Raw genomic sequence first — 22,927 nt, 5'->3', positions numbered from 1 at the left:
ACATTGTACACACACATATATATATAAATATATAACGAGAGAAAAAAGGGTGAGATGTGCCATATTCGAGGCAGTAAACACTCTACCTTACACTGAACCAAGTATCGTCTGCATTTTGTGTGCAGATACACGATGTCTTTCGTTCTATTTTACTGTTTCCTTTTGAAACACAAGTTGGAAGCTTTCAAATTTTTTTATTGAGTATATCTATTAATTCTACCAACATTTCGTTCAATTGTAATCCTGTGTTTCAATTTGTGATATCAGGAATGGTCTTCCGTAGAAAATATGAAAGATGTCTGTGACAATCCCGACTGCGAAGCAGAAAAAGTAAGGAATCTTGAAACAGTGGATAATTATCGAAGGTTCATTGTTATCAAATAACAATAGTTTAAAACAATTAATTAGGCATTATCATTACCTAACACTGAATATTGAAAAGTATGTTGAAGGGAAGTCTTGCTTCAATAACTAATAAGTGAAATATATATTGTTATGCTTTAAATAATTGTATCAATGTTTAAGAAGCAAGAGAAGTCAAAAAAACAAATAAAGAAATGACTACTCGTACAGCAGTACTAACCTATTGGTGATTGGGATTCAGAAATAAACAAGTAGATCTCTAACCAACGGGGCGAGGCCAAAAGGGGGTATTTTTGCCTTATCCCTTTAAACGAAATATTAAATGGATATAAACTATATTTGCTCGGAAACATTATTATGAGGTCGATTGCAAGATGTACAAAAGCAAGGGTCGATATTCAGGGGCTCAGGGGCTCGGCGAAAAATATGATTAAACTTTATTGATTTAACCGACTTTTCCTCATGAACTAAGAAATGGGTACCAAACATGTTTGTTTGGAAGCAGTTTCAGGTGGCAGGTTTATCAAATTGTACAGATGGCAGGACATACATGTACCTCTACCAGCTTCCATATCCCTCTAAAGGAGACACGGTAGTCTAGCGGTAGGACGCCGGGCTCGTGAACGAAGGGTTGCGGGTTTGAGTCACGGCACAGCACTGTGTTGTATCTTTGAGCAAGATACTTTACTCCGCTTGTTCCAGTCTATTCAGTTGTAAACGAGTACGTGGTTGGGCAGTGCTAGAATTGTAGAATGCTAGCTGTGAGCGCAGAAATAGCTTGCATCGGCTGTATGCTCCCCAGGGGGTTGAGAAAGATGTTGGCTGGTTGCAAAGGCCCTACAGCCATGGATAATAATTTGTGAATCGCTTTGAGACGACCTACAAACTAGGTTATGATAAAGCGGTATATAAGAATCTCGAGTTATTTTTATTTATTATAAGGAGGCTGGGTAAAAAAGGGGGTTATTTTGTTATCTGCTCAAAGTGACCTTATCTCTGGAACTTAGAGATGAACATTAACCATATTTAAATGGAAGCATTCACAGGTGATGGGGATTTAAACTTGTTTGAAAGGAGGGGCTGTTGCAAATTGGACTGAGAGGCGGGGCCGAAGGGATATCATTTCGCGACTTCTCTTGAATGTGGATTACCGTATACCCATATAAACAATTGATGAGAAAAAAGAGACTAATACACATATGCTACCAGGATGGCTAGGGGGTATGGTCCCACTCATTGAGACTTTCAATTTCTGGGCATAAAGAGACAAACACAATCATTATATCAGAATTTACAATAGGGTCTTTCCCGTACCCAGGATTTTAGTCTCTAAGTCACAACTTTACACCGTTGATATCCCCATATATCACCATACGTATTACTGCCGAGCATATAACAGCTCCAATACAGATATGCAACCGGCAAATTAGCCTTTGGTTCTGCTACCGCCCATATGTAGAAAATTCCTGGGTTATGATATTGAAACGTTTGAGATAACGACCCCTCTAGACATGCAATTGCTTTGATTGGAAAGAACACAACCATGCTATCAGAGTTGGTCCCGAGGTCTGTCCCACCCTCAAGAACTTGTCATTTGTTCATAACATGTAAACATTTGCGATCCCCAACCTATAACAGTCTATACAATTATTCAGCATAAAAATGAGTACACATAACAATGCCCAGAGATGCTGTCACGTAGAATATTGAAAATGTCCGTGCTCGCTGTGTGAGATACATTTTTATATGACCCGGCTATGAAAAAAGATGTCTGGGATAGCGTTAGTATGTACATATATACACGGGTCGACGTAATAAAATAGATTAATAGCCAGTAACAAATCAAATACTCGATTGTTCAATTTTTCAGTAGTGTTAATAATTATACAGAGGGAAAAGAATGTGACTAATTTTGATATGACAATATGTTGGGGTTTTTTTTGTATTCAGTACTACGTAAATAAAACAGTGATCATTTGATTAACAGATGCGATATTCAGTCAATATGTCCATTTCATTCATATAAGTTTCTTTATTTATCTGTTGCAGTCTATGAAGGGAAATATTCGTCAGACGTTATCATGTAATCATAGATTATGCATTATTTGTTTTTCGGCGCAAAAACAAAACAAAGGAGACGTGATCAAATGCAAAGTTCCAACATGCGTAAGTGAAAGGATACCCTATCTTACGATCAGATTTAGCTATAAGTTGACACGAAACGACTGATTGCAGCTATTAGCGGTTTTTTTTCATATCAGCACATTGTTACATATTGTAAGTGAATGTTAGTTGACACTATACTATTGAAAACTGTGTGTATTTGATGTTTCATGCACAGGCATACAAGAATACATGGTCTAGTCTGGTTAGGTCTAGTCTGACCGGTCTAAAACGAAACTTTAGTTTGGTCTTAAATTTTGACCAAGTTATTGTCTCATTGGCTTTGTCTCAATTTTTTCTGCTGGAAATGGAACAGATAAAAAAAATGTCAATACATCAGTACCGTACTCAATTAATCGATGAGTTATTCAACTTCATACAAGTCAAGGCTATACATTGATAAAGCATATCAATATCAATTAGCTTAACCTTTGAAAAGCAAATAGATATCCTGTAAGAGAGGCGGTAGCAACATCAATACACACTCATTGTTGATACAACCAGCCACACCAATCAATTTTGCAACATTTATCTTTTGCTCTACACAATAAAGCAATGCATTCTTTGTTGTTCACCTACTGCTTGAGTGATATTGAAATATAAGAGTCCACCTCTCCATCTCTCCATCGGGATGTCAAGAGTGTAATAGTTTAGTTTTATGTGAAGCAGGAAGTTTCAAATTTCCAATGGATTTCTTAGCGACGATTAAAAATTCAAAGCTTAGATTGATGTTTTGAAAAAAAGAGAATTGTTATATCTTATTGTAACCTTCCTTGGAAGGAAAAAACGAGACATTTGTGTTTTATTTTCGTAGCGTTACTTCATATCACATCTCTGTAATCATAATGGGAATAGTGAATAAAAATAGAAATTAGTTGGAGATAGGTGATATGATGCATATAGTACATCTATTTATGGGGCAACGGAGTAATTGCAACAGTGGAAAGAATATAAAGTTGTCACATTTTTGATGCGATCCGCTCCTCTATCCAGATAAAGGAAAATAGGAAAACATCGAAAAGTAACATTAATTTTATTTATTTTGAAAGAGAAGGAAAACAAACGTTAACGGTATGAACGAACAACTAGCACTTGTTCTCCGTTTGCTTTCCTTTCCGGTAGTTATTTGATAAACTGGCTCAGTGTTATGATCGTACGAGACTGACATACGCTGTCAGATTTTGTGAACGAAATTACATGTTTCTTAGTGTATTGTACATTATTGATTATAATACATTTTTCTCCTCCGTTCACTAAATCTGATAATAAACACAATATTTCAACCATCACGGGGCGAATCATCGTGATAGGTTTTTATGTCATATCAAATTCCCAGCTTCAGCAACTTTCTTCAAGTTTTAGTTATCAAAGCATTTTTATTTTATTTTGAGTGATCGCACAAGCACTGCTATATTGGTCAAGTATAACTGCTCTCTTTGGCTTTCACTACCCGAGGGGTTATCATTTAAAAATCAGATTTATTATCTTTTATTTCATTTCGAGTATGTTCTTATATAAGTTTTTCTATATTACAGGCCTTGATCTGATTGTTGCAATTATTCCTTGACCCATATACCCATTTTCAGTAATTCGTATTTTGCAAACAAACGTTCGTAGGAATCCATTGTTTTAAGGAATTTTATTTTTGATAATACCTTTTTGGTCTGTGTCAGTAATGTATGGTTTAGTTGGCTTAGTTTTATGGGTTTAGCGTCTTGTTTACAGCTAGTTCTATTATGCCCCGGTCACACATTCGTCTCGCCGGATCCACTACAGTAAACTCATGGATGACCCCGGAATAGTCTATATCTGTGGTCTGATACGGATGCGCCACGGTTTGACTACGGATAGCGCTAATTGACAACGCGAAGTGATACGGATTGCTACGGTTCGGTACGGTTTAGTACGGAATGACGCGTGTCACGGAGTATGCACTGCGGATTCACAACGGTTCGCTACGATTTTAGTACGGGTAAGCACGAATTAAAACGGTCTGGCACGGATAAGTACGAATTCGCACGGAGCACAACGGACCTGTCACGGTAAGCAATCCGTAAACAAACTCCTCAGTGCTCGCGTGTTCACTCCACAACTTAATTTTGATTTTAGTACGGGTTAGTACAAGTACGTAGTTCACCATAACTAACCGTACCGATCCGTGGCGACTTGAGGCCGGGGATGTACTACGAATAAGTACGGCTAATTACGGTTTAAAACGGACTACATACTGTACAATGGATTAGTACGTTCTACTACGGTTCAGTAAGGATGTACTACTGTTGTCTTATCCGTGATGAACATATTCAAAAATTGTCACGTATATACAAGTACTACTACGATTGATCCAGGATATAATACGGACAGCTACGGACCACTACAGATTGCCAGGAATGATTCCGGATCATATCCGTGGCTAATCCTGCGTCCGATCCGTGAATGTGTGGCCGGGGCAGGACGTGTGTAATGTATTCATAAATGTGACGTATCATATAAGTATACTTTCTTAGGAATCCATTGTAATATGGGATTTTACTGTTGATATTACTTTTTTGGTCTGTGACAACTATTTGTATATCTGCTGAAGGCAGTATGTGGGTGCACTTACCTCCTTATGAAAGTGCGACAATTGTTTTATAAAAGGCCTTGGTATACATGTATACCCAATAGATTTTTTAAAAGATTGAAAATTAAGATACAAAAAGTTAACATCAGGTTCTTCAGAAAATATGTGCATTATCTTTTTTGTACAACGTCACATGTATAGGACTAGCACACTCCATAATACTTTATCCAATTAAACGACATCTGATTTCAATTTTTTCAAGTATGATTAATACAAACTTTAGATGCAAATTTGCGAAAATTATTTATATAGTTTTAGTCATGTTTTACCATCAGGCAATGGCATATTTTAAGATATTCCCTATAAAAGCCAAACCGTTCCTTATGCGTTTGTGTTAAATCGATGAAGTATGTTATGTCATTTAATTCTTTCAGACATCTTCTCAAGGCAAATCGAAAATACAGGTGAGTAGCGAGAATTATATTGTAAAAGGCAAACACACGATAGAAATGGGAAATAATTCCGATACATGTTGGTGTGATTGCTGATAAGGAGTCACTAGTTTCTTTGGATGGTTATGAACATTATGGCGTATAAAAGATACATTTCTTAAATTGTGGCATATGGCGGTACCCGAGTTTGGCGGTACGACGGGTGGCGATACATTGAGGTTATACTGTAGTTACTTTAAAACAATTATATCCCCAACATGTCGAGCATGTCATATCAGAATGTCGTTTAATTCTTTCAGACACCTTCAGATATCAAACCCGAAATACTGGTGAGTAGCTAAATATCTTACGGAAAAGAATGAAAATATGACAAAATAGGAAATAATTCAGATAGTGTTGTTGACATTGCTGCTACTTAGATAGGGTCATTAACGGTTATGAACATATAGCAGTGAAACAATTATATAGAAAAAACATAAATTTAACGATCGACTTCAAAACGCGAAACGTTCACCCTTCACATGCATATGGCGCTTTAGGTTTCAAAAGGACCACGTCCTGACGTCTCAATTACATGTCAGCACACAACAATAGTAAAATGACGTCATAATAAACACAAGATTGGTGGAGAAAATAGCGCCAGAAAGTATTGTGACCTGATGAGACTTGGTTTTAATGTTTTGATGTGAAATGATCTCCTTTCTTTTTTCTTACATTAGTGTCGGATAAATATTGTTGATAATAATTTAAATAAACCCTGTGAAAGGCGAAAGCTTCCAGTTTTGAAGTCAGTCGTTATGTCTTATTTTTTCTATACTTACTCTCTTCACATGGACATGTAATGTTTTAAATTTTATGTTTATATATATTGCCGTCAAACAACTATATGCACAACTTGTCAAATATACATGTAACTGCTTCCTTAGGTATACCGTATAATCACTACGGTCATATAATTCATTACACGGAGAGTAAGATAAATTCATTGCTTTCGTTGTTTGTTTTTATTCCCAATCGCAGTGTACCGTTCATAACATATTCATTTTAAAACTTATTATTGGTCATCAAATTTAAATCTTCCTGTGATTTTTCTTCTCTTCGCGTGTATTGGCGGTTAAACGATACACGCTTACAGTCATTTGCGCGATTTGATTCAGATCTCTAAAAGTTGTTTCGATTAAAGCGATACATTGACAAGTATGCAATTGCGTCATAATCAAATCAGTCTTTTTTTCTGGCATTCATAATACCACAAGTAATAGCGCAAACACACGCTCTAAAAGAAACTGCACAATAATTCAGTTAAAGAGGATTCACTTTCATACTTTGTTTCAACGACAGAGAAATACTATTTACACCATTTTGTTCTATTATGAATACATTTTTATACAAAATGCATAAGGTAAATATCATAACAGTTTAAATGTCTTGAATAATTACTATAATTGTATCATTTTATTCAGGGTATACCAAACATTGGGTTAACTTGTTATGCTAGCTGTGTGTTGCAAGTAAGTATGTGATGAAATTATGTAACTCTGCGAAAATAATTAACTACAGGTGCATGCCATGATATATTTTCTAGTCATCTGCGGTATTCAATAATTTAATGATTAAACAGCATCATAAGATATCAATCTCCTTTGCGACCCAACTAAATCAACTGAATCAACCTTTAGGCGGACAGTTGTTCTGTATCAAAATATAGCACACTTGTACGATTGCAAATATTATATTCTTGATGTAAGCAAAGATGTACTGCAGTTATGTAACAAATACTGTTCTTGTTTTCTTGTCAGGTTCTCGGCCAGACTCCAGGATTCAAAGATATTTTGAACAAGTACTGCTTCAGCAGTGGAGAGGTAAAATAAGCGAAAATGCATACCAAGATGTCCACGCTAAAAACGGCGATTAATTTAAAGTGGTAGCAATATGATTACCTCGATAAAATAAAATGTGTGTCAATTTTGCTTTGGAGTATGTACTGATATATACGTGGTTCAGAGATAACAATTATCAAGCTTTACGAAATATTCCTTCTTTTCAGTCAAATTCTATTTTTCAGATTGGTAGGCAAAATAAAATTGAAAAAAATATATATGTCATAGTGTCAATGTAAAATATAACCTGCGCTGGCATCAAGGAATAGTGATCTATTTGTGTTTATTTATAACGCAGAATCACATGGAAACACTGTTGAAAAAGCTCCTAGAAAACGTCAATGTTGGAGAAGAAAGTAATTATGTCCTGAACTGGAGACTGATGGAACAACTCATGGCGAGAATATTCCGGATGTAAGTTTGAATTTGTTTCTTCATGTAATGCTGTATTTTTTATCAACACTAGGTATTGATGGTAAAGTTTATCGTTTGAAAAACTAAATCAAAGAACAACCAGATGTACGAAATATGAAACCAGTACAAATATAGTTACACATAGTTTTAATTGTGTTTACGTGTTTTCAATTGATACAAGAACACACGATTTTTTTCAGTGATGAATCATTTCGAAGATACCAGGAGAATGATTGCCACTCATTCATTATGTCTTTATTGAATGCGTTGATGAAAGAAGAGACAGAAAAGAAGAAGCACCCAGGTATGATATCGAGTTTTTCTTCAAATGATTTCTTCTGTGCCGCTGAACAGAATTTCACAAAAACCTCAATGAAACACCCTTAGTGATTGGAAGGACTTGCCACCCGGCGACTGAGGAACGGCATACATTCGATCACATTCATCAGACAAATGACTAGTGAAGCATATTACACTTATGTGTTAATCATGTAGGAAATGACAAATGAAACGCAAAGTAATTCGATTCGGCTACGCTATAAGCGTATGTATAATTTGTTGGTATCCATATACGAAATGACGATCATTTCATCCTGAGTCAGAACTTGCCCGCTACAGCACATTCAATTGATTTCATTGAATGGCTGCTTGAACAGGTTGCTCTCCCTGTCTCGACTTTGAAATTAACCAAGTCAGTGACACGATTACGTACGTTGTGACATGATCTATGATTGCCGATTCATAGATCTGGAACACCGACTAGGTCTTTCTTTCCCGATCTGGTAAATTTCTTTCCGTCGTTTATTTTCTTATCGGACCCAAAACCATGTTCCAGATTTTTTCGATATTTGATGTATTGGATGAGGCTAAGTTCTTGCATCTGAATTTTAGTCGCATTCTGTGACGTTTTGCTTTATCAGTCATTCTTTTGAGTCTTCAAATAGTTCTTATTATCGAAACGTCACACTTAGTTGTAAAATATGTATGAATTGAAAATGAAATCGTTTACTGGTCATTTGTCTAATAATACAGTACATATCGTTCTAGTTGAGTCTGCATACTATCTATACTTAACATCCCAAAAACATGTTCATGAAAAAGAGACCTGAACGTTAATGTGTTTTTAGTACAACCTACTATTGCATTATCTTAAAGCGAACCAAAGATTATACTTCGTTCCTTTAAGAAAACAGCGCTTTTCATATCTTTTAGCATTTTAGCATGTACCATGTTCAATATGCAATATTTGCAAATGTTGATATTTTTGTTTCTTACATATTTCGATCAGATTAGATAAAAAGATAATTCAAAAACATTTATGATATATTCAGAAAACGCCGAAAAGACAATCGGTTGCGACACAGACAGCGACGAAGCAACTGTGACAAAGAAAAGCACAGCAGAAAAAATTGATGTAAGTTAAAGCATTCAAAAGCACTTTAAAACAAATTGGTTTTCCATTCAGATAAATATGTGATCACAAATACTTACTTAACTTGCTGTTCATAATTTAGTTTTCTTCAATATCAAATTATCAATATGTCATATCTAATTAGTATATGCTTGTCTACAAGAAATACCATTTGAAAACAAAAATCTTTATTAATGTATATTTACATCCATGATGGAAAGCATTCAATTTGACATCGCATGAAATAAAATAGCATAATATGGAATGTACAATTAGAGAACGTACCAGACCGTTTATCACCAGTCTTGGTAAAGTTTCATGTATAAATGTCTACTGGAATTCTAGAACGCACTGTTTACAGTGTTCTGAAGCTGAAAATAAGATTAAAATATTCAAAAATCTGAGGAAAACTTACTAAGGTAGATAAGAGAGGAAAAAATCGAAAGACTCGATAAAGGCACTTTCTCTTATTCCGTCTTTTCGTATTGCAGAGTTATCTGCTCTTGTGAGCAGGTATTGATTGTTACGTCATTTGTTTGTGAGAGTAACGTCATAGATGTTTGAGAAAACGACGTAATTTTCTCACACAAACTAATGACGTAACAATCAATACCTGTTCACAAGAGCAGATAACTCTGCAATACGAAAAGACGGAATACGTGTATTCAAGTTATTTCAAGCAAGGTCGAAATATGTTTTTTTAAATGTACATTGATATTAAAAAAACCTCCAATTTTCGCATTTAAATCTGTTTCATATGTAAAATAAAAATCAAACATACTCTTTTATTCCTTATATACATATAACACATATATGTACCAGGGGCGATACAGAAGAAGATATTGTTTTAGCTCAATAAATATATCAGTCATTAACCATCCCTTGTACATAAAAACAACAACAAATATATCGGTCATTAACCATCTCTTGTACATAAAAACAACAATAAATTTATCGGTCATTAACCATCTCTTGTACATAAAAACAACAATAAATATATCAGTCATTAACCATCCCTTGTACATAAAAACAACAATGAATTTATCAGTCATTAACCATCCCTTTGCGACTGGTTCGATTCCCTAATCGGAAGTAAAAAGGTATGTAGTGGGTTGTCGGTTTTCTAAGGGTACTCTGGTTTCCTTACATCAAGGCCAACAAGAATGATTTACAGATGTTGATAACATTCGTTCAATAGTTGTAATATGAATAAAGTATATATTTATGGTCATTCAAAGATTTAGAATGGTCCTAAAATTAACCTATCTCACGAAAATAATCCCCTATATTCTTCTTCCAAACGTTAAGTTCTTGCTAAGAATGTGGGACCACGTATTCGTGATGTAACAGCTACATGTAATACAACTTTAAGCTTACAGGATGGTGTGGAAAGTTGCTGTAGATTTTATATTCTCGTGTGAATATGCAATTTTTTCAACGATAATTTGCTGGAAAACATTCCAAATAATAAAAATAGTGATGATAAATTAGTTTACCAGGGAATAGGAGCAAACAAAACCGCTCGTGAATCAAACATTCAATGGTGAAAGTATTTTTGGAAGTCGTTTATTTACAATTTATATATCTAAGGGCATTATATGTTTTTTTATTTAACCAACACCTATTAACAGCAATGACGTGTACGTCATATTATATCAAAATGCTAATATTTGCGCTAATTTCTAAACAGGATTTGGTATGTGAGAACATCATTTGTACGTTGAATGGCTATATTATTTGGTTTTACAAGTTTAGTAAATAGATGTTAAATTGATATTTTATTTATCTTCATCTGTTAGAGTTGCAGATCAAAAGAGGTAGTAGCTCCACAACGCAAGAAGGAAAAAAGTAAGACCTTTTATGCAAATATCATAAAAAACTAGTAAATACCTTCCTTTCTATTTGAGAAATAATCTTATTATTCTATTTTTTTCATGATGTAGAGTTGATATGAAATGATATTGATTAGGTAGTGTCGTTACATTGAAATAAACTGTATATTCTCGCATCTCAGACAGAGATATCCCACGTCATACCCCATGCTAGATTTTTCTATCTCGTCCGATCTGACTTGCACCTTTACGTGACATCTCGCGGAATTTTTACACTGCGCGTTAAATGCTTGAAATTGACAATCTGCATTATAAATGTTTTGTTTTATTGTTATATGTATAGTTTTGATGTTGTTAGATATATGATGTTGTAGATAAAATTTAATCTATACTGTGAAATCCGTTATCATCTATGTAAGAACGCACTACATTTTTACGCGGAAGAATTCAAATGTAGATTAAGTAGTGAAGAGGTCATTTTCACTTAAGGCCCCAGACGGGATTCTTGAAGTTTTTAGCAAAATAACATTTTTTCTAACTAAAAGGTGCGAGAAAAACAATCCATTACCTGTAACTGAGCAAGATCAGATTATCTTAGTCTCGGGCTGAGATTCTGTAACATCCCAACCTCGGCTTACGCCTCGGTTGGGATTTTGTTACAGAATATTTACCCTCGACTGAAATAATAGATTTTATTATAGTAACAACTTCAGATTATAAACCGCACTGTCCATGTGTTACGGTTAGATGTTCACCTGAACACTTAATAGGCTCAAATAGATTCTTTCTATTCTATTTCGATTCCTAGTGGTTTTCCAAAAGCTTGTCGAACTTTGAGTCAATGATCTGCATGTAAATCTTCATATGAAACCCTAGTTTGATCGATTATGAGTTTGAATTATGGTATGTGATACAAATTTTAATCTATTTTGTTATAGGTTCCTGTCCTACTACACTGTTTGAAAGTCGCCTCACCAGTCTGTTTACTTACAACGACTGCTCACATGTATGTTGAATATCTCGTTTTATGACTTCATTACCAGCACAATACAGGGAAAAGTCAGGAGGATAAAAGTGATACACTCACTTCAGTGAATATATATATAAAAAAATAACTAGTAAAAATATAGCGTTGAATGTGGCATACCAATACAAATGTGATGTCCATTCTAATATCGTTAAAACTGCATATTCTATTCAAAGGGAAGCCATTAAATAGTCCATATACTGATTCCGTAAATACGTGATATATATGTTAATTCAAAGCTAACAGGAATGCTAATTGAGGTGCGTCTATACCGCTTTATCACAACCTAGTTCGTAGGTCGTCTCAAAGCAGTTCACAAATTATTTTCCCTGGTTAAAGGGCCTATGTAACCAGCCAATATCTTTCTCAATCCCCTGGGGAGCATACAGACGGTGCTGCTATTTCGGCGCTCACAGCTATCCTTCAACAATTCTAGCACTGCCCAACCACGTACTCATTTACAGCTGAGTAGACTGGAACAAGCGGAGTAAAGCATCTTGCTCAAAAATACAACACAGTGCCGTGGCGTGACTCGAACCCACAACCCTTCAGTCACGAGCCCTAGATTACCGTGCCTCCTAAAAAGTGAAAAAAATCCTTGCAGTTGAATTTACATCGATTTTTTAAAACATTTTAGAAGTAAAGCATGATGATATTGCAGAATAAAATCGATGCATTTCTTAATGGTATTTAGGTATTGTGATTTTTGGTATCCCAGCTCCTCTGAAGAAGTTCACAAAATAATATAGGGTTGTGCAACATATGAAATACAAGGTCTTCTTCTCATGACCAGCAAAGGTTTTCAATACATTCAGTTTATATAAACCTTTTAATGTTAAACATGTTTTAATGATAGACAAATAAACGCGCAAAACCAAGGATCCAATCCCAGCTTAGGGCATTTATTTACTATAAAAAGATATAAATCAATACTGAATAGAATTGTTATTCTGTTTTACAGGAGGAAAATGTCGATGATCAGCTGTTTTATAGTCTCCTGATACCAGTTAGGGAGGATGTGGTAATATATCTATATATTTATCAATGAAACATTTATTTAGTGTACGATAAAAATATTAAGAATTTCAATTTGAGTTTGTTTGTACTTCATTAATTTGTCAACACAGAAACTCAATATAGACACATTTAATGTTTTAGTTTGATTCTTTCAGTATTCCCTTGAAAATGGACTGGACGTGTTTTTCAATAGAGAAGAGTTCTCACAAGGTGCTTTGCCATGTCGAGAATGTAACGTCCGTAGAGAAAAAAGTAAGCTTTGTGTCTAGTAAACCACCTGATCATGCTTTATTTGTCTATTTCAATAATATACAAAGGTACGCTACATTTCTTATACTAGTGTTGACGATACGCAAATTTGTCAAATTTTCCAATTTTGTTTGCTTAAATATACCAGATATCAAAATACCAAAGATAATCAAAACACGTGTTATTATTAAAGAAGATGGCTTACCAATCGATAGATAAAACGAATAATTGGATTATATAATAATAATGTTTGCCCGAATTCATGTATTTGCTGATTTTAACTTTCGCGAATTCCTCTAATACCACTGTAATTTCTGAAGCGCTAATATGAATGTGTTTAAAGTGTTTTTTTTTGTCATGCAGCCATCACAACTCGGTCTCTTCAGATGTCAGAGGCTCCAAAAATCTTGATGCTGCAGCTAGCACGTTTTGAGGAGGTACGTATATATTCTGATATCGAAAATAAAGTTTTAATGAGTTGTTGAGTTGTTGAAGACAAAAGCATTCCTAACGATGACTTAATATATTTCCTAACAATGAACTTTACTTTTGTCAAGGTATCCACTGTTGTGGACGGCTATTTGAAGGAATTGAGAAAGACAGATCACCCAGTAAAGTTCCAAATGACGCTGAGAGTCAACAGAGACTATACAATAGACAAGGTATTAGACATTTAATACATTTCTCTTTCTCCACACATTCTTTTTCCAATTGACAATAATGAAGCTTAATGCTTTATCATCAAACTTTGATCAAATGGTGCTGTTTTGCTGATTCAATTTACTTAACCGTAAATATCTTCAAAACGTCTCACAAATAATTAAAATCATATGCCTATGAAATTATTAATGCAATCGATGTCATCGCCGTAATTCAGTGGTTTATTTTTAAAATAATCCAAATATACGCATGCATACATGCATACATGTATACATGTTCAAATATATACATCTAACGACGTTGAGAAAATGTTGGAAAAATGTTACTTCAATGACTTAAAGGCAACGTGTTCTATGTATACAGGCAACGTGTTCTATGTATACATATATGCATGTATATAGGCAACGTGTTCTATGTATATAGGCAACGTGTTCTATGTATATAGACAACGTGTTCTATGTATAAAGGCAACATGTTCTATGTTTACATCTATGTATACAGGCAACGTGTTCTATGTATACAGGAATCGTGTTCTATGTATATAGGCAACGTGTTCTATGTATATAGGCAACGTGTTCTATGTATATAGGCAACGTGTTCTATGTATATAGGCAACGTGTTCTATGTATATAGGCAACGTGTTCTATGTATATAGGCAACGTGTTCTATGTATATAGGCAACGTGTTCTATGTATATAGGCAACGTGTTCTATGTATATAGGCAACGTGTTCTATGTATATAGGCAACGTGTTCTATGTATACAGGCAACGTGTTCTATGTATACATATATGTATGTATATAGGCAACGTGTTCTATGTATATAGGCAACGTGTTCTATGTATATAGGCAACGTGTTCTATGTATATAGGCAACGTGTTCTATGTATATAGGCAACGTGTTCTATGTATATAGGCAACGTGTTCTATGTATATAGGCAACGTGTTCTATGTATATAGGCAACGTGTTCTATGTATACAGGCAACGTGTTCTATGTATACATATATGTATACAGGCAACGTGTTCTATGTATACAGACAATCTGTTCTATGTACACAGGCAACGTGTTCTATGTATATAGGCAACGTGTTCTATGTATATAGGCAACGTGTTCTATGTATACAGGCAACGTGTTCTATGTATACAGGCAACGTGTTCTATGTATATAGGCAACGTGTTCTATGTATATAGGCAACGTGTTCTATGTATACAGGCAACGTGTTCTATGTATACAGGCAACGTGTTCTATGTATACAGGCAACGTGTTCTATGTATACAGGCAACGTGTTCTATGTATACAGGCAACGTGTTCTATGTATACAGGCAACGTGTTCTATGTATACAGGCAACGTGTTCTATGTATACAGGCAACGTGTTCTATGTATACAGGCAACGTGTTCTATGTATACAGGCAACGTGTTCTATGTATATAGGCAACGTGTTCTATGTATATAGGCAACGTGTTCTATGTATACAGGCAACGTGTTCTATGTATACAGGAATCGTGTTCTATGTATATAGGCAACGTGTTCTATGTATATAGGCAACGTGTTCTATGTATATAGACAACGTGTTCTATGTATATAGGCAACATGTTCTATGTATACATCTATGTATATAGACAACGTGTTCTATGTATATAGGCAACATGTTCTATGTATACATCTATGTATACAGGCAACGTGTTCTATGTATATAGGCAACGTGTTCTATGTATATAGGCAACGTGTTCTATGTATACAGGCAACGTGTTCTATGTATACAGGAATCGTGTTCTATGTATATAGGCAACGTGTTCTATGTATATAGGCAACGTGTTCTATGTATATAGGCAACGTGTTCTATGTATATAGGCAACGTGTTCTATGTATACAGGCAACGTGTTCTATGTATACAGGAATCGTGTTCTATGTATATAGGCAACGTGTTCTATGTATATAGGCAACGTGTTCTATGTATATAGGCAACGTGTTCTATGTATACAGGCAACGTGTTCTATGTATACAGGAATCGTGTTCTATGTATATAGGCAACGTGTTCTATGTATATAGGCAACGTGTTCTATGTATATAGGCAACGTGTTCTATGTATATAGGCAACGTGTTCTATGTATACAGGCAACGTGTTCTATGTATACATATATGTATATAGGCAACGTGTTCTATGTATATAGGCAACGTGTTCTATGTATATAGGCAACGTGTTCTATGTATACAGGCAACGTGTTCTATGTATACATATATGTATGTATATAGGCAACGTGTTCTATGTATATAGGCAACGTGTTCTATGTATATAGGCAACGTGTTCTATGTATACAGGCAACGTGTTCTATGTATACATATATGTATATAGGCAACGTGTTCTATGTATATAGGCAACGTGTTCTCTGTATATAGGCAACGTGTTCTATGTATATAGGCAACGTGTTCTATGTATATAGGCAACGTGTTCTATGTATACAGGCAACGTGTTCTATGTATACATATATGTATACAGGCAACGTGTTCTATGTATACAGACAATCTGTTCTATGTACACAGGCAACGTGTTCTATGTATATAGGCAACGTGTTCTATGTATATAGGCAACGTGTTCTATGTATACAGGCAACGTGTTCTATGTATACAGGCAACGTGTTCTATGTATACAGGCAACGTGTTCTATGTATACAGGCAACGTGTTCTATGTATACAGGCAACGTGTTCTATGTATACAGGCAACGTGTTCTATGTATACAGGCAACGTGTTCTATGTATACAGGCAACGTGTTCTATGTATACAGGCAACGTGTTCTATGTATACAGGCAACGTGTTCTATGTATACAGGCAACGTGTTCTATGTATACAGGCAACGTGTTCTATGTATACAGGCAACGTGTTCTATGTATACAGGCAACGTGTTCTATGTATACAGGCAACGTGTTCTATGTATACAGGCAACGTGTTCTATGTATACAGGCAACGTGTTCTATGTATACAGGCAACGTGTTCTATGTATACAGGCAACGTGTTCTATGTATACAGGCAACGTGTTCTATGTATACAGGCAACGTGTTCTATGTATACAGGCAACGTGTTCTATGTATACAGGCAACGTGTTCTATGTATACAGGCAACGTGTTCTATGTATACAGGCAACGTGTTCTATGTATACAGGCAACGTGTTCTATGTATACAGGCAACGTGTTCTATGTATACAGGCAACGTGTTCTATGTATACAGGCAACGTGTTCTATGTATACAGGCAACGTGTTCTATGTATACAGGCAACGTGTTCTATGTATACAGGCAACGTGCTCTATGTATACAGGCAACGTGTTCTATGTATACAGGCAACGTGTTCTATGTGTACAGGCAACGTGTTCTATGTATAAAGGCAACATGTTCTATGTATACAGGCAACCTGTTCTATGTATACATCTATGTATATAGGCAACGGGTTCTATGTATATAGGCAACGTGTTCTATGTATACAGGCAACGTGTTCTATGTATACAAGCAACGTGTTCGATGTATACAGGCAACGTGTTCTATGTATACAGGCAACGTGTTCTATGTATACATGCAACGAGTTCTATGTATATACAGGCAACCTGTTCGATGTATACAGGAAACGTGTTCTATGTATAAGCAACCTGTTCTATGTATACATGCATCGTGTTCTATGTGTACAGGCAACGTGTTTTATGTATACAGGCACCGTGTTCTATGTATACATGCAACGTGTTACAGGCAACGTGTTCTCTGTATACATCTATGTATACAGGCAACGTGTTCTATGTATATAGGCAACATGTTCTATTTATACAGGCAATGTGTTCTATGTATACAGGCAACGTGTTCTATTTGAATAGGCAACGTGTTATATGTATACAGGCACCCTGTTCTATGTATACAGGCAACGTGTTCTCTGTATACATCTATGTATACAGGCAACGAGTTCTATGTATACATCTATGTATGCAGGCAACGTGTTCTATGTATATAGACAACGTGTTCTATGTATATAGACAACGTTATCTATGTATATAGGCAACGTGTTCTATGTAAACAGGCAACGTGTTCTATGTATACATGCAACGAGTTCTATGTATATACAGGCAACCTGTTCGATGTATACAGGAAACGTGTTCTATGTATATAGGAAACATGTTCTATGTACACATCTATGTATACAGGCAACGTTATCTATGTATATAGACAACGTGCTCTATGTATACAGGCAACGTGTCCTATTTGAATAGGCAACGTGTTATATGTATCCAGGCACCCTGTTCTATGTATACAGGCAACGAGTTCTATGTATACATCTATGTATGCAGGCAACGTGTTCTATGTATACAGGCTTATATGTATACAGGCACCCTGTTCTATGTAGACAGGCAACGTGTTCTCTGTATACATCTATGTATACAGTCAACGTGTTCTATGTATACAGCCAACGTGTTCTATGTATATAGGCTATACAGGCAACGTTATCTATGTATACAGGCAACGTTATCTATGTATATAGGCAACGTGTTCTATGTATATTGGCAGCGTGTTATATGTATATAGGCAACGGGTGCTATGTATACAGGCAACGTGTCCTATTTGAATAGGCAACGTGTTATATGTATACAGGCAACGTATACAGGCAACGTGTTCTATTTGTATAGGCAACGTGTTATATGTATATAGGCAACGGGTGCTATGTATACAGGCAACGTGTCCTATTTGAATAGGCAACGTGTTATATGTATCCAGGCACCCTGTTCTATGTATGCAGGCAACGTGTTCTCTGTATACTTCTATGTATAAAGGCAACGTGTTCTCTGTATACATCTATGTATACAGTCAACGTGTTCTATGTATACAGTTAACGTGTTCTATGTATACAGGAAACGTGTTCTATGTATACAGGAAACGTGTTCTATGTATACAGGCACCGTGTTCTATTTGAATAGGCAACGTGTTATATGTATACGGGCACCCTGTTCGATGTATACAGGCAACGTGTTCTATTTATTCATCTATGTATACAGGCAACGTGTTCTATGTATACAGACAATGTGTTCTATGTATATAGGCAACGTTATCTATGTATATAGGCAACGTGTTCTATGTATACAGGCAACGTGTTCTATGTTTACAGGAAACGTGTTCTATGTATATAGGCAGCGTGTTCTATGTATATAGGCAACGTGTTCTATGTATACAGGCAACGTGTTCTATGTATACAGGCAACGTATTCTATGTATATAGGCAGCGTGTTCTATGTATATAGGCAACGTGTTCTATGTATACAGGCAACGTGTTCTATGTATACAGGCAACGTATTCTATGTATATAGGCAGCGTGTTCTATGTATATAGGCAACGTGTTCTATGTATACAGGCAACGTGTTCTATGTATACAGGCAACGTATTCTATGTATATAGGCAGCGTGTTCTATGTATATAGGCAACGTGTTCTATGTATACAGGCAACGTGTTCTATGTATACAGGCAACGTATACAGGCAACGTGTTCTATGTATACATCTATTTATACAGGCAACGTGTTCTATGTATACAGGCAATGTGTTCTATGTATACATGAAACGTGTTCTATGTATACAGGCAACGTATTCTATGTATACAGGACACGTGTTCTATGTATACAGGCAACGTGTTCTATGTATATAGGCAACGTGTTCTATGTATACAGGCAACGTGTTCTATGTATACAGGCAACGTGTTCATGTATAGTGGCAACGTGTTCTATGCATAAAATAAATAAGTTAAATTGTTATTTTGATCATGCAAACATTTATCATGTTTTCCTTTTACAATAACTTTCCGTACATAGGTAAGCTCATTATTTCGTGAAATTGCACCAAATGACCTGGATCCGTATTCATGAAATCGTTCTTATGCTCAGGCATAGATTTTTTGTTCAAATCATGTGATACGGTCAAAATGACAGACACAAATCGATATTCATTCGGCTTTAAGTCTTAAAACAATTCTTCCAAATCATTGACAAAATTAGATAACCGGAACAAGAAATTGACTTGAGAACAGGCACTAATTCTACTGAGTAATGAAGGATTAGGTAGAATTAGTTAAATACACCGCTCACTAGTTTACTTTCACAATACACGGTAGAGGGATTTGGAACAGTTCCATGAGCATGGTTTACTGGAAAAAAGAACGTGCATACGCATACTAATGTTGTCTAATACTGCATGGTTACTAACGCCGAGGTGGTAGAATCTTAATTATGTTTTAGGTCAACTTACGATTAATACATGTGTATGTGTCTACCTTTTTGAACACACAAATTAAAATGGATTCCAAATGTGCTTTGTTTACAGAAAGAGTTGGAGTACGAGTTGTACGGCGTTGTCTTACACCGTGGAAGCATGCTTGGTGGTCACTACACCTCGTATGTAAGGAAACAACACACCAACAGGTGGTTCTACTGTAGCGACTCCACCGTCCGTGAAATAAAGGAAGAACGCATATTTCAAGAGGGGATCGCAAGAAATGCCTACGTACTCTTCTATAGTAGAAAAACGTAAATATGTTCGCTGAAAAGGTTTTTTTTCTTGAAAGAAAATAAGTAACATATATGATGATGAAGATGGTATTCACGACCACGAGATTGGGAATACAGAACGACGGCAACAAAATCTAGAAATGTAGGTGTGTTTAACTAAACAAAAATGTGTGTTTTGAAATACTTTTCTAGACTCCGGAACTTTTATATAACCTGCTTTACAATGTTAAGCCTGCTTTACAATGTTATATATGATGTATCATAGTAGCTTAGGTGAGTTCACGGATATACCGATATATAACTTGAAGTTAAAGTTGGGATGTATAATCTTATGTTAGCCCATATCCCTATACATGTACATATATGGACTTTGCAATCTGGTCCTTGAAAAGTGCATTTTAGGTTAACTACCTAACGGCTTAAAGCAAAAATAAAACAAAGATGATCAAATGTTGTAGAATATACAAATTGTACATACGTTAATAAGATAGTTTGATCTAATTGTAAAATTTCGAAACGGAAACTCTTCCTTATTCTGGATAAACGTAACATAACAATACTATAAAAGTAACAACTGTGCCATTGCAACTACATTGTTATGGGAGTATTTATACATCAAATATTCTATCATTTCCTCAATTTTATTTTTCGAAGCCGTTAAGATTGCTGTAAATACACTTATCAATGTATATATTCTGTAAACTTTCAACGTTATACAAGTGTAGATTTAACATGAAGATATGCTTTTGGTTAATATAACAAATTTATTATGACATGTATATTAATCACATTTGTATGAATATATTCCTATTTTTATTTATGTTTACCTAACTTACCGATGGTTCCTATTCTGACGTGAATAGGCACAGATGATGAAGGTTTGCGGAAAGTAATGTTTTACTTGTGTGTGGTTTTAAAGAGATATGTTAGCTTTATCATATAGCATTGATTTGACAGTACGACAGCATAAACTATATAGAAATGATGTCACCACATATATAGAATGCCAGCCATCAGTTACATTTTGAGAAAACACAGGCAAGAGACAGGCAAGTTTAACAATTGACGCACTTATAAAGTTACTCTCAGCGCCAGGCAATCTGGACAGAAATTTCTAAGTGAAATTATATTGGTATTGTATTGTTAGAAGCTCCAGTTAAGGTAGTCATTTTTTTTTGTATAAGCATATTGCGAAATGCTTTTTAATCAAACGATGTTTGAATGTAAGTTGGTACATTTATGTTCATGATATTATTTAGCTTTCACTATATACTTGTGTGTTATATAAACGAAATTTTGAGTTGAGTGGTAATTATGACATTTTTCTTAACAGTATAGTTCGGTTTACATTTTTTTTTTAAAGATTTTCTAGAGGGTTTTGTTCGTATATATAATATTTGTTATTGTCCTACTCAGAATACATTTATGCTGTTTTTGATTTTGCTTTCTCAAGTTTGTTTTAGAAATCAAGTCAATTCTAAAAACAAATCTCACAAAATACAGAGAAAGCTTTCCCTCAATTTTTTTAATTCAAACAAATCATTGCTCTAATATGGTTCTGACCTCGTGTGACTTAACTTCGTAGGGAAAGGAATATACATGTAATCGACATTATGAACTTAAAAAAATATTTGAAATTTCTCACGAATAATAATAGTGAATGAAAATTAAAATGCAATTCAGGTCTTAGTCTCCCAAGTCGGAAAAGTGTACAGATCAAACCATATTGAACTGTTTCTATAATAGCATGATTTTTTCTTGAAATTTTGAAAGATAATTAGTTTCATTAACTTTTCAAAGCATCAAAGATGTTTTGTCCAAAATATGATCCATTACAATTTTACAAAGATGACCTACATAAAACAAGGTACTGGTGTACCTATGTTGGTCCCAGAGAGTACAAAACGTAAGGGTGGAAGTGTCCTTATTTATTTGTGATATGAACATATATCCTTTCCTCTTTGCACTGTAAACTTAGTGTATTGTTTTGTTTCCTCCATGCACTTAGAAATCATATAGAAGTGTTGCTTTCAATTCGTACAGCTGATATCATCTTCATTTGATGCACAAGAACCATTGAACAAATCTTTGTCCTGAATAAGAAAGGTGTATTATTGAAATGTTTAAGCTTAATTTTATTATACAGCAATGATTTGACAGGACAACAGGATTAGGTGAAGAAATGGAGTCATCAGATATAGTTGCATTTGGAAAAACACAGGCTAGAAACGGGCACGTTTACTAAATGACACACTTACCATCATTTCTATGCATTTTGTACAGAAATATGTTAATGAAACCATATTAATTGTAATGTTAGAGGATTTAATTTAGGTAGCCAATTTGTTTTGTTTAGACCAATATTGCTAATTGT

At 35.1% G+C, this 22,927-nt stretch overlaps 1 protein-coding gene across 7 annotated transcripts in view; it reads left to right on the top strand.

Annotated features, from left to right (window-relative positions):
* The window catches only part of LOC110456411, a 98,026-nt gene extending 77,257 nt beyond the window's left edge, over positions 1 to 20,769 (top strand). For all 7 annotated transcript variants that reach the window (XM_021507151.1, XM_021507152.1, XM_021507153.1 and 4 more), the window contains 16 exons: positions 268 to 330; positions 2,413 to 2,529; positions 5,524 to 5,553; positions 5,841 to 5,870; positions 7,005 to 7,052; positions 7,341 to 7,403; positions 7,720 to 7,835; positions 8,036 to 8,139; positions 9,167 to 9,249; positions 11,046 to 11,094; positions 12,017 to 12,084; positions 13,067 to 13,126; positions 13,278 to 13,374; positions 13,735 to 13,808; positions 13,929 to 14,033; positions 20,369 to 20,769. In XM_021507151.1, the coding sequence (XP_021362826.1) occupies positions 268 to 330; positions 2,413 to 2,529; positions 5,524 to 5,553; positions 5,841 to 5,870; positions 7,005 to 7,052; positions 7,341 to 7,403; positions 7,720 to 7,835; positions 8,036 to 8,139; positions 9,167 to 9,249; positions 11,046 to 11,094; positions 12,017 to 12,084; positions 13,067 to 13,126; positions 13,278 to 13,374; positions 13,735 to 13,808; positions 13,929 to 14,033; positions 20,369 to 20,575 (1,314 nt within the window). In that variant the 3' untranslated portion in view covers positions 20,576 to 20,769. The remainder of the gene's footprint in view (positions 1 to 267; positions 331 to 2,412; positions 2,530 to 5,523; positions 5,554 to 5,840; positions 5,871 to 7,004; positions 7,053 to 7,340; positions 7,404 to 7,719; positions 7,836 to 8,035; positions 8,140 to 9,166; positions 9,250 to 11,045; positions 11,095 to 12,016; positions 12,085 to 13,066; positions 13,127 to 13,277; positions 13,375 to 13,734; positions 13,809 to 13,928; positions 14,034 to 20,368) is intronic.
* The last annotated feature ends 2,158 nt before the right edge of the window (positions 20,770 to 22,927 follow it).

The sequence above is a fragment of the Mizuhopecten yessoensis genome, unplaced genomic scaffold (genome assembly GCF_002113885.1).
Source record: "Mizuhopecten yessoensis strain PY_sf001 unplaced genomic scaffold, ASM211388v2 scaffold8745, whole genome shotgun sequence".
Classification (NCBI taxonomy): Eukaryota; Metazoa; Mollusca; class Bivalvia; order Pectinida; family Pectinidae; genus Mizuhopecten; species Mizuhopecten yessoensis.
The sequence above is the reverse complement of the archived record's forward strand: the minus strand, read 5'-3'. Positions and strand labels throughout refer to the sequence as shown.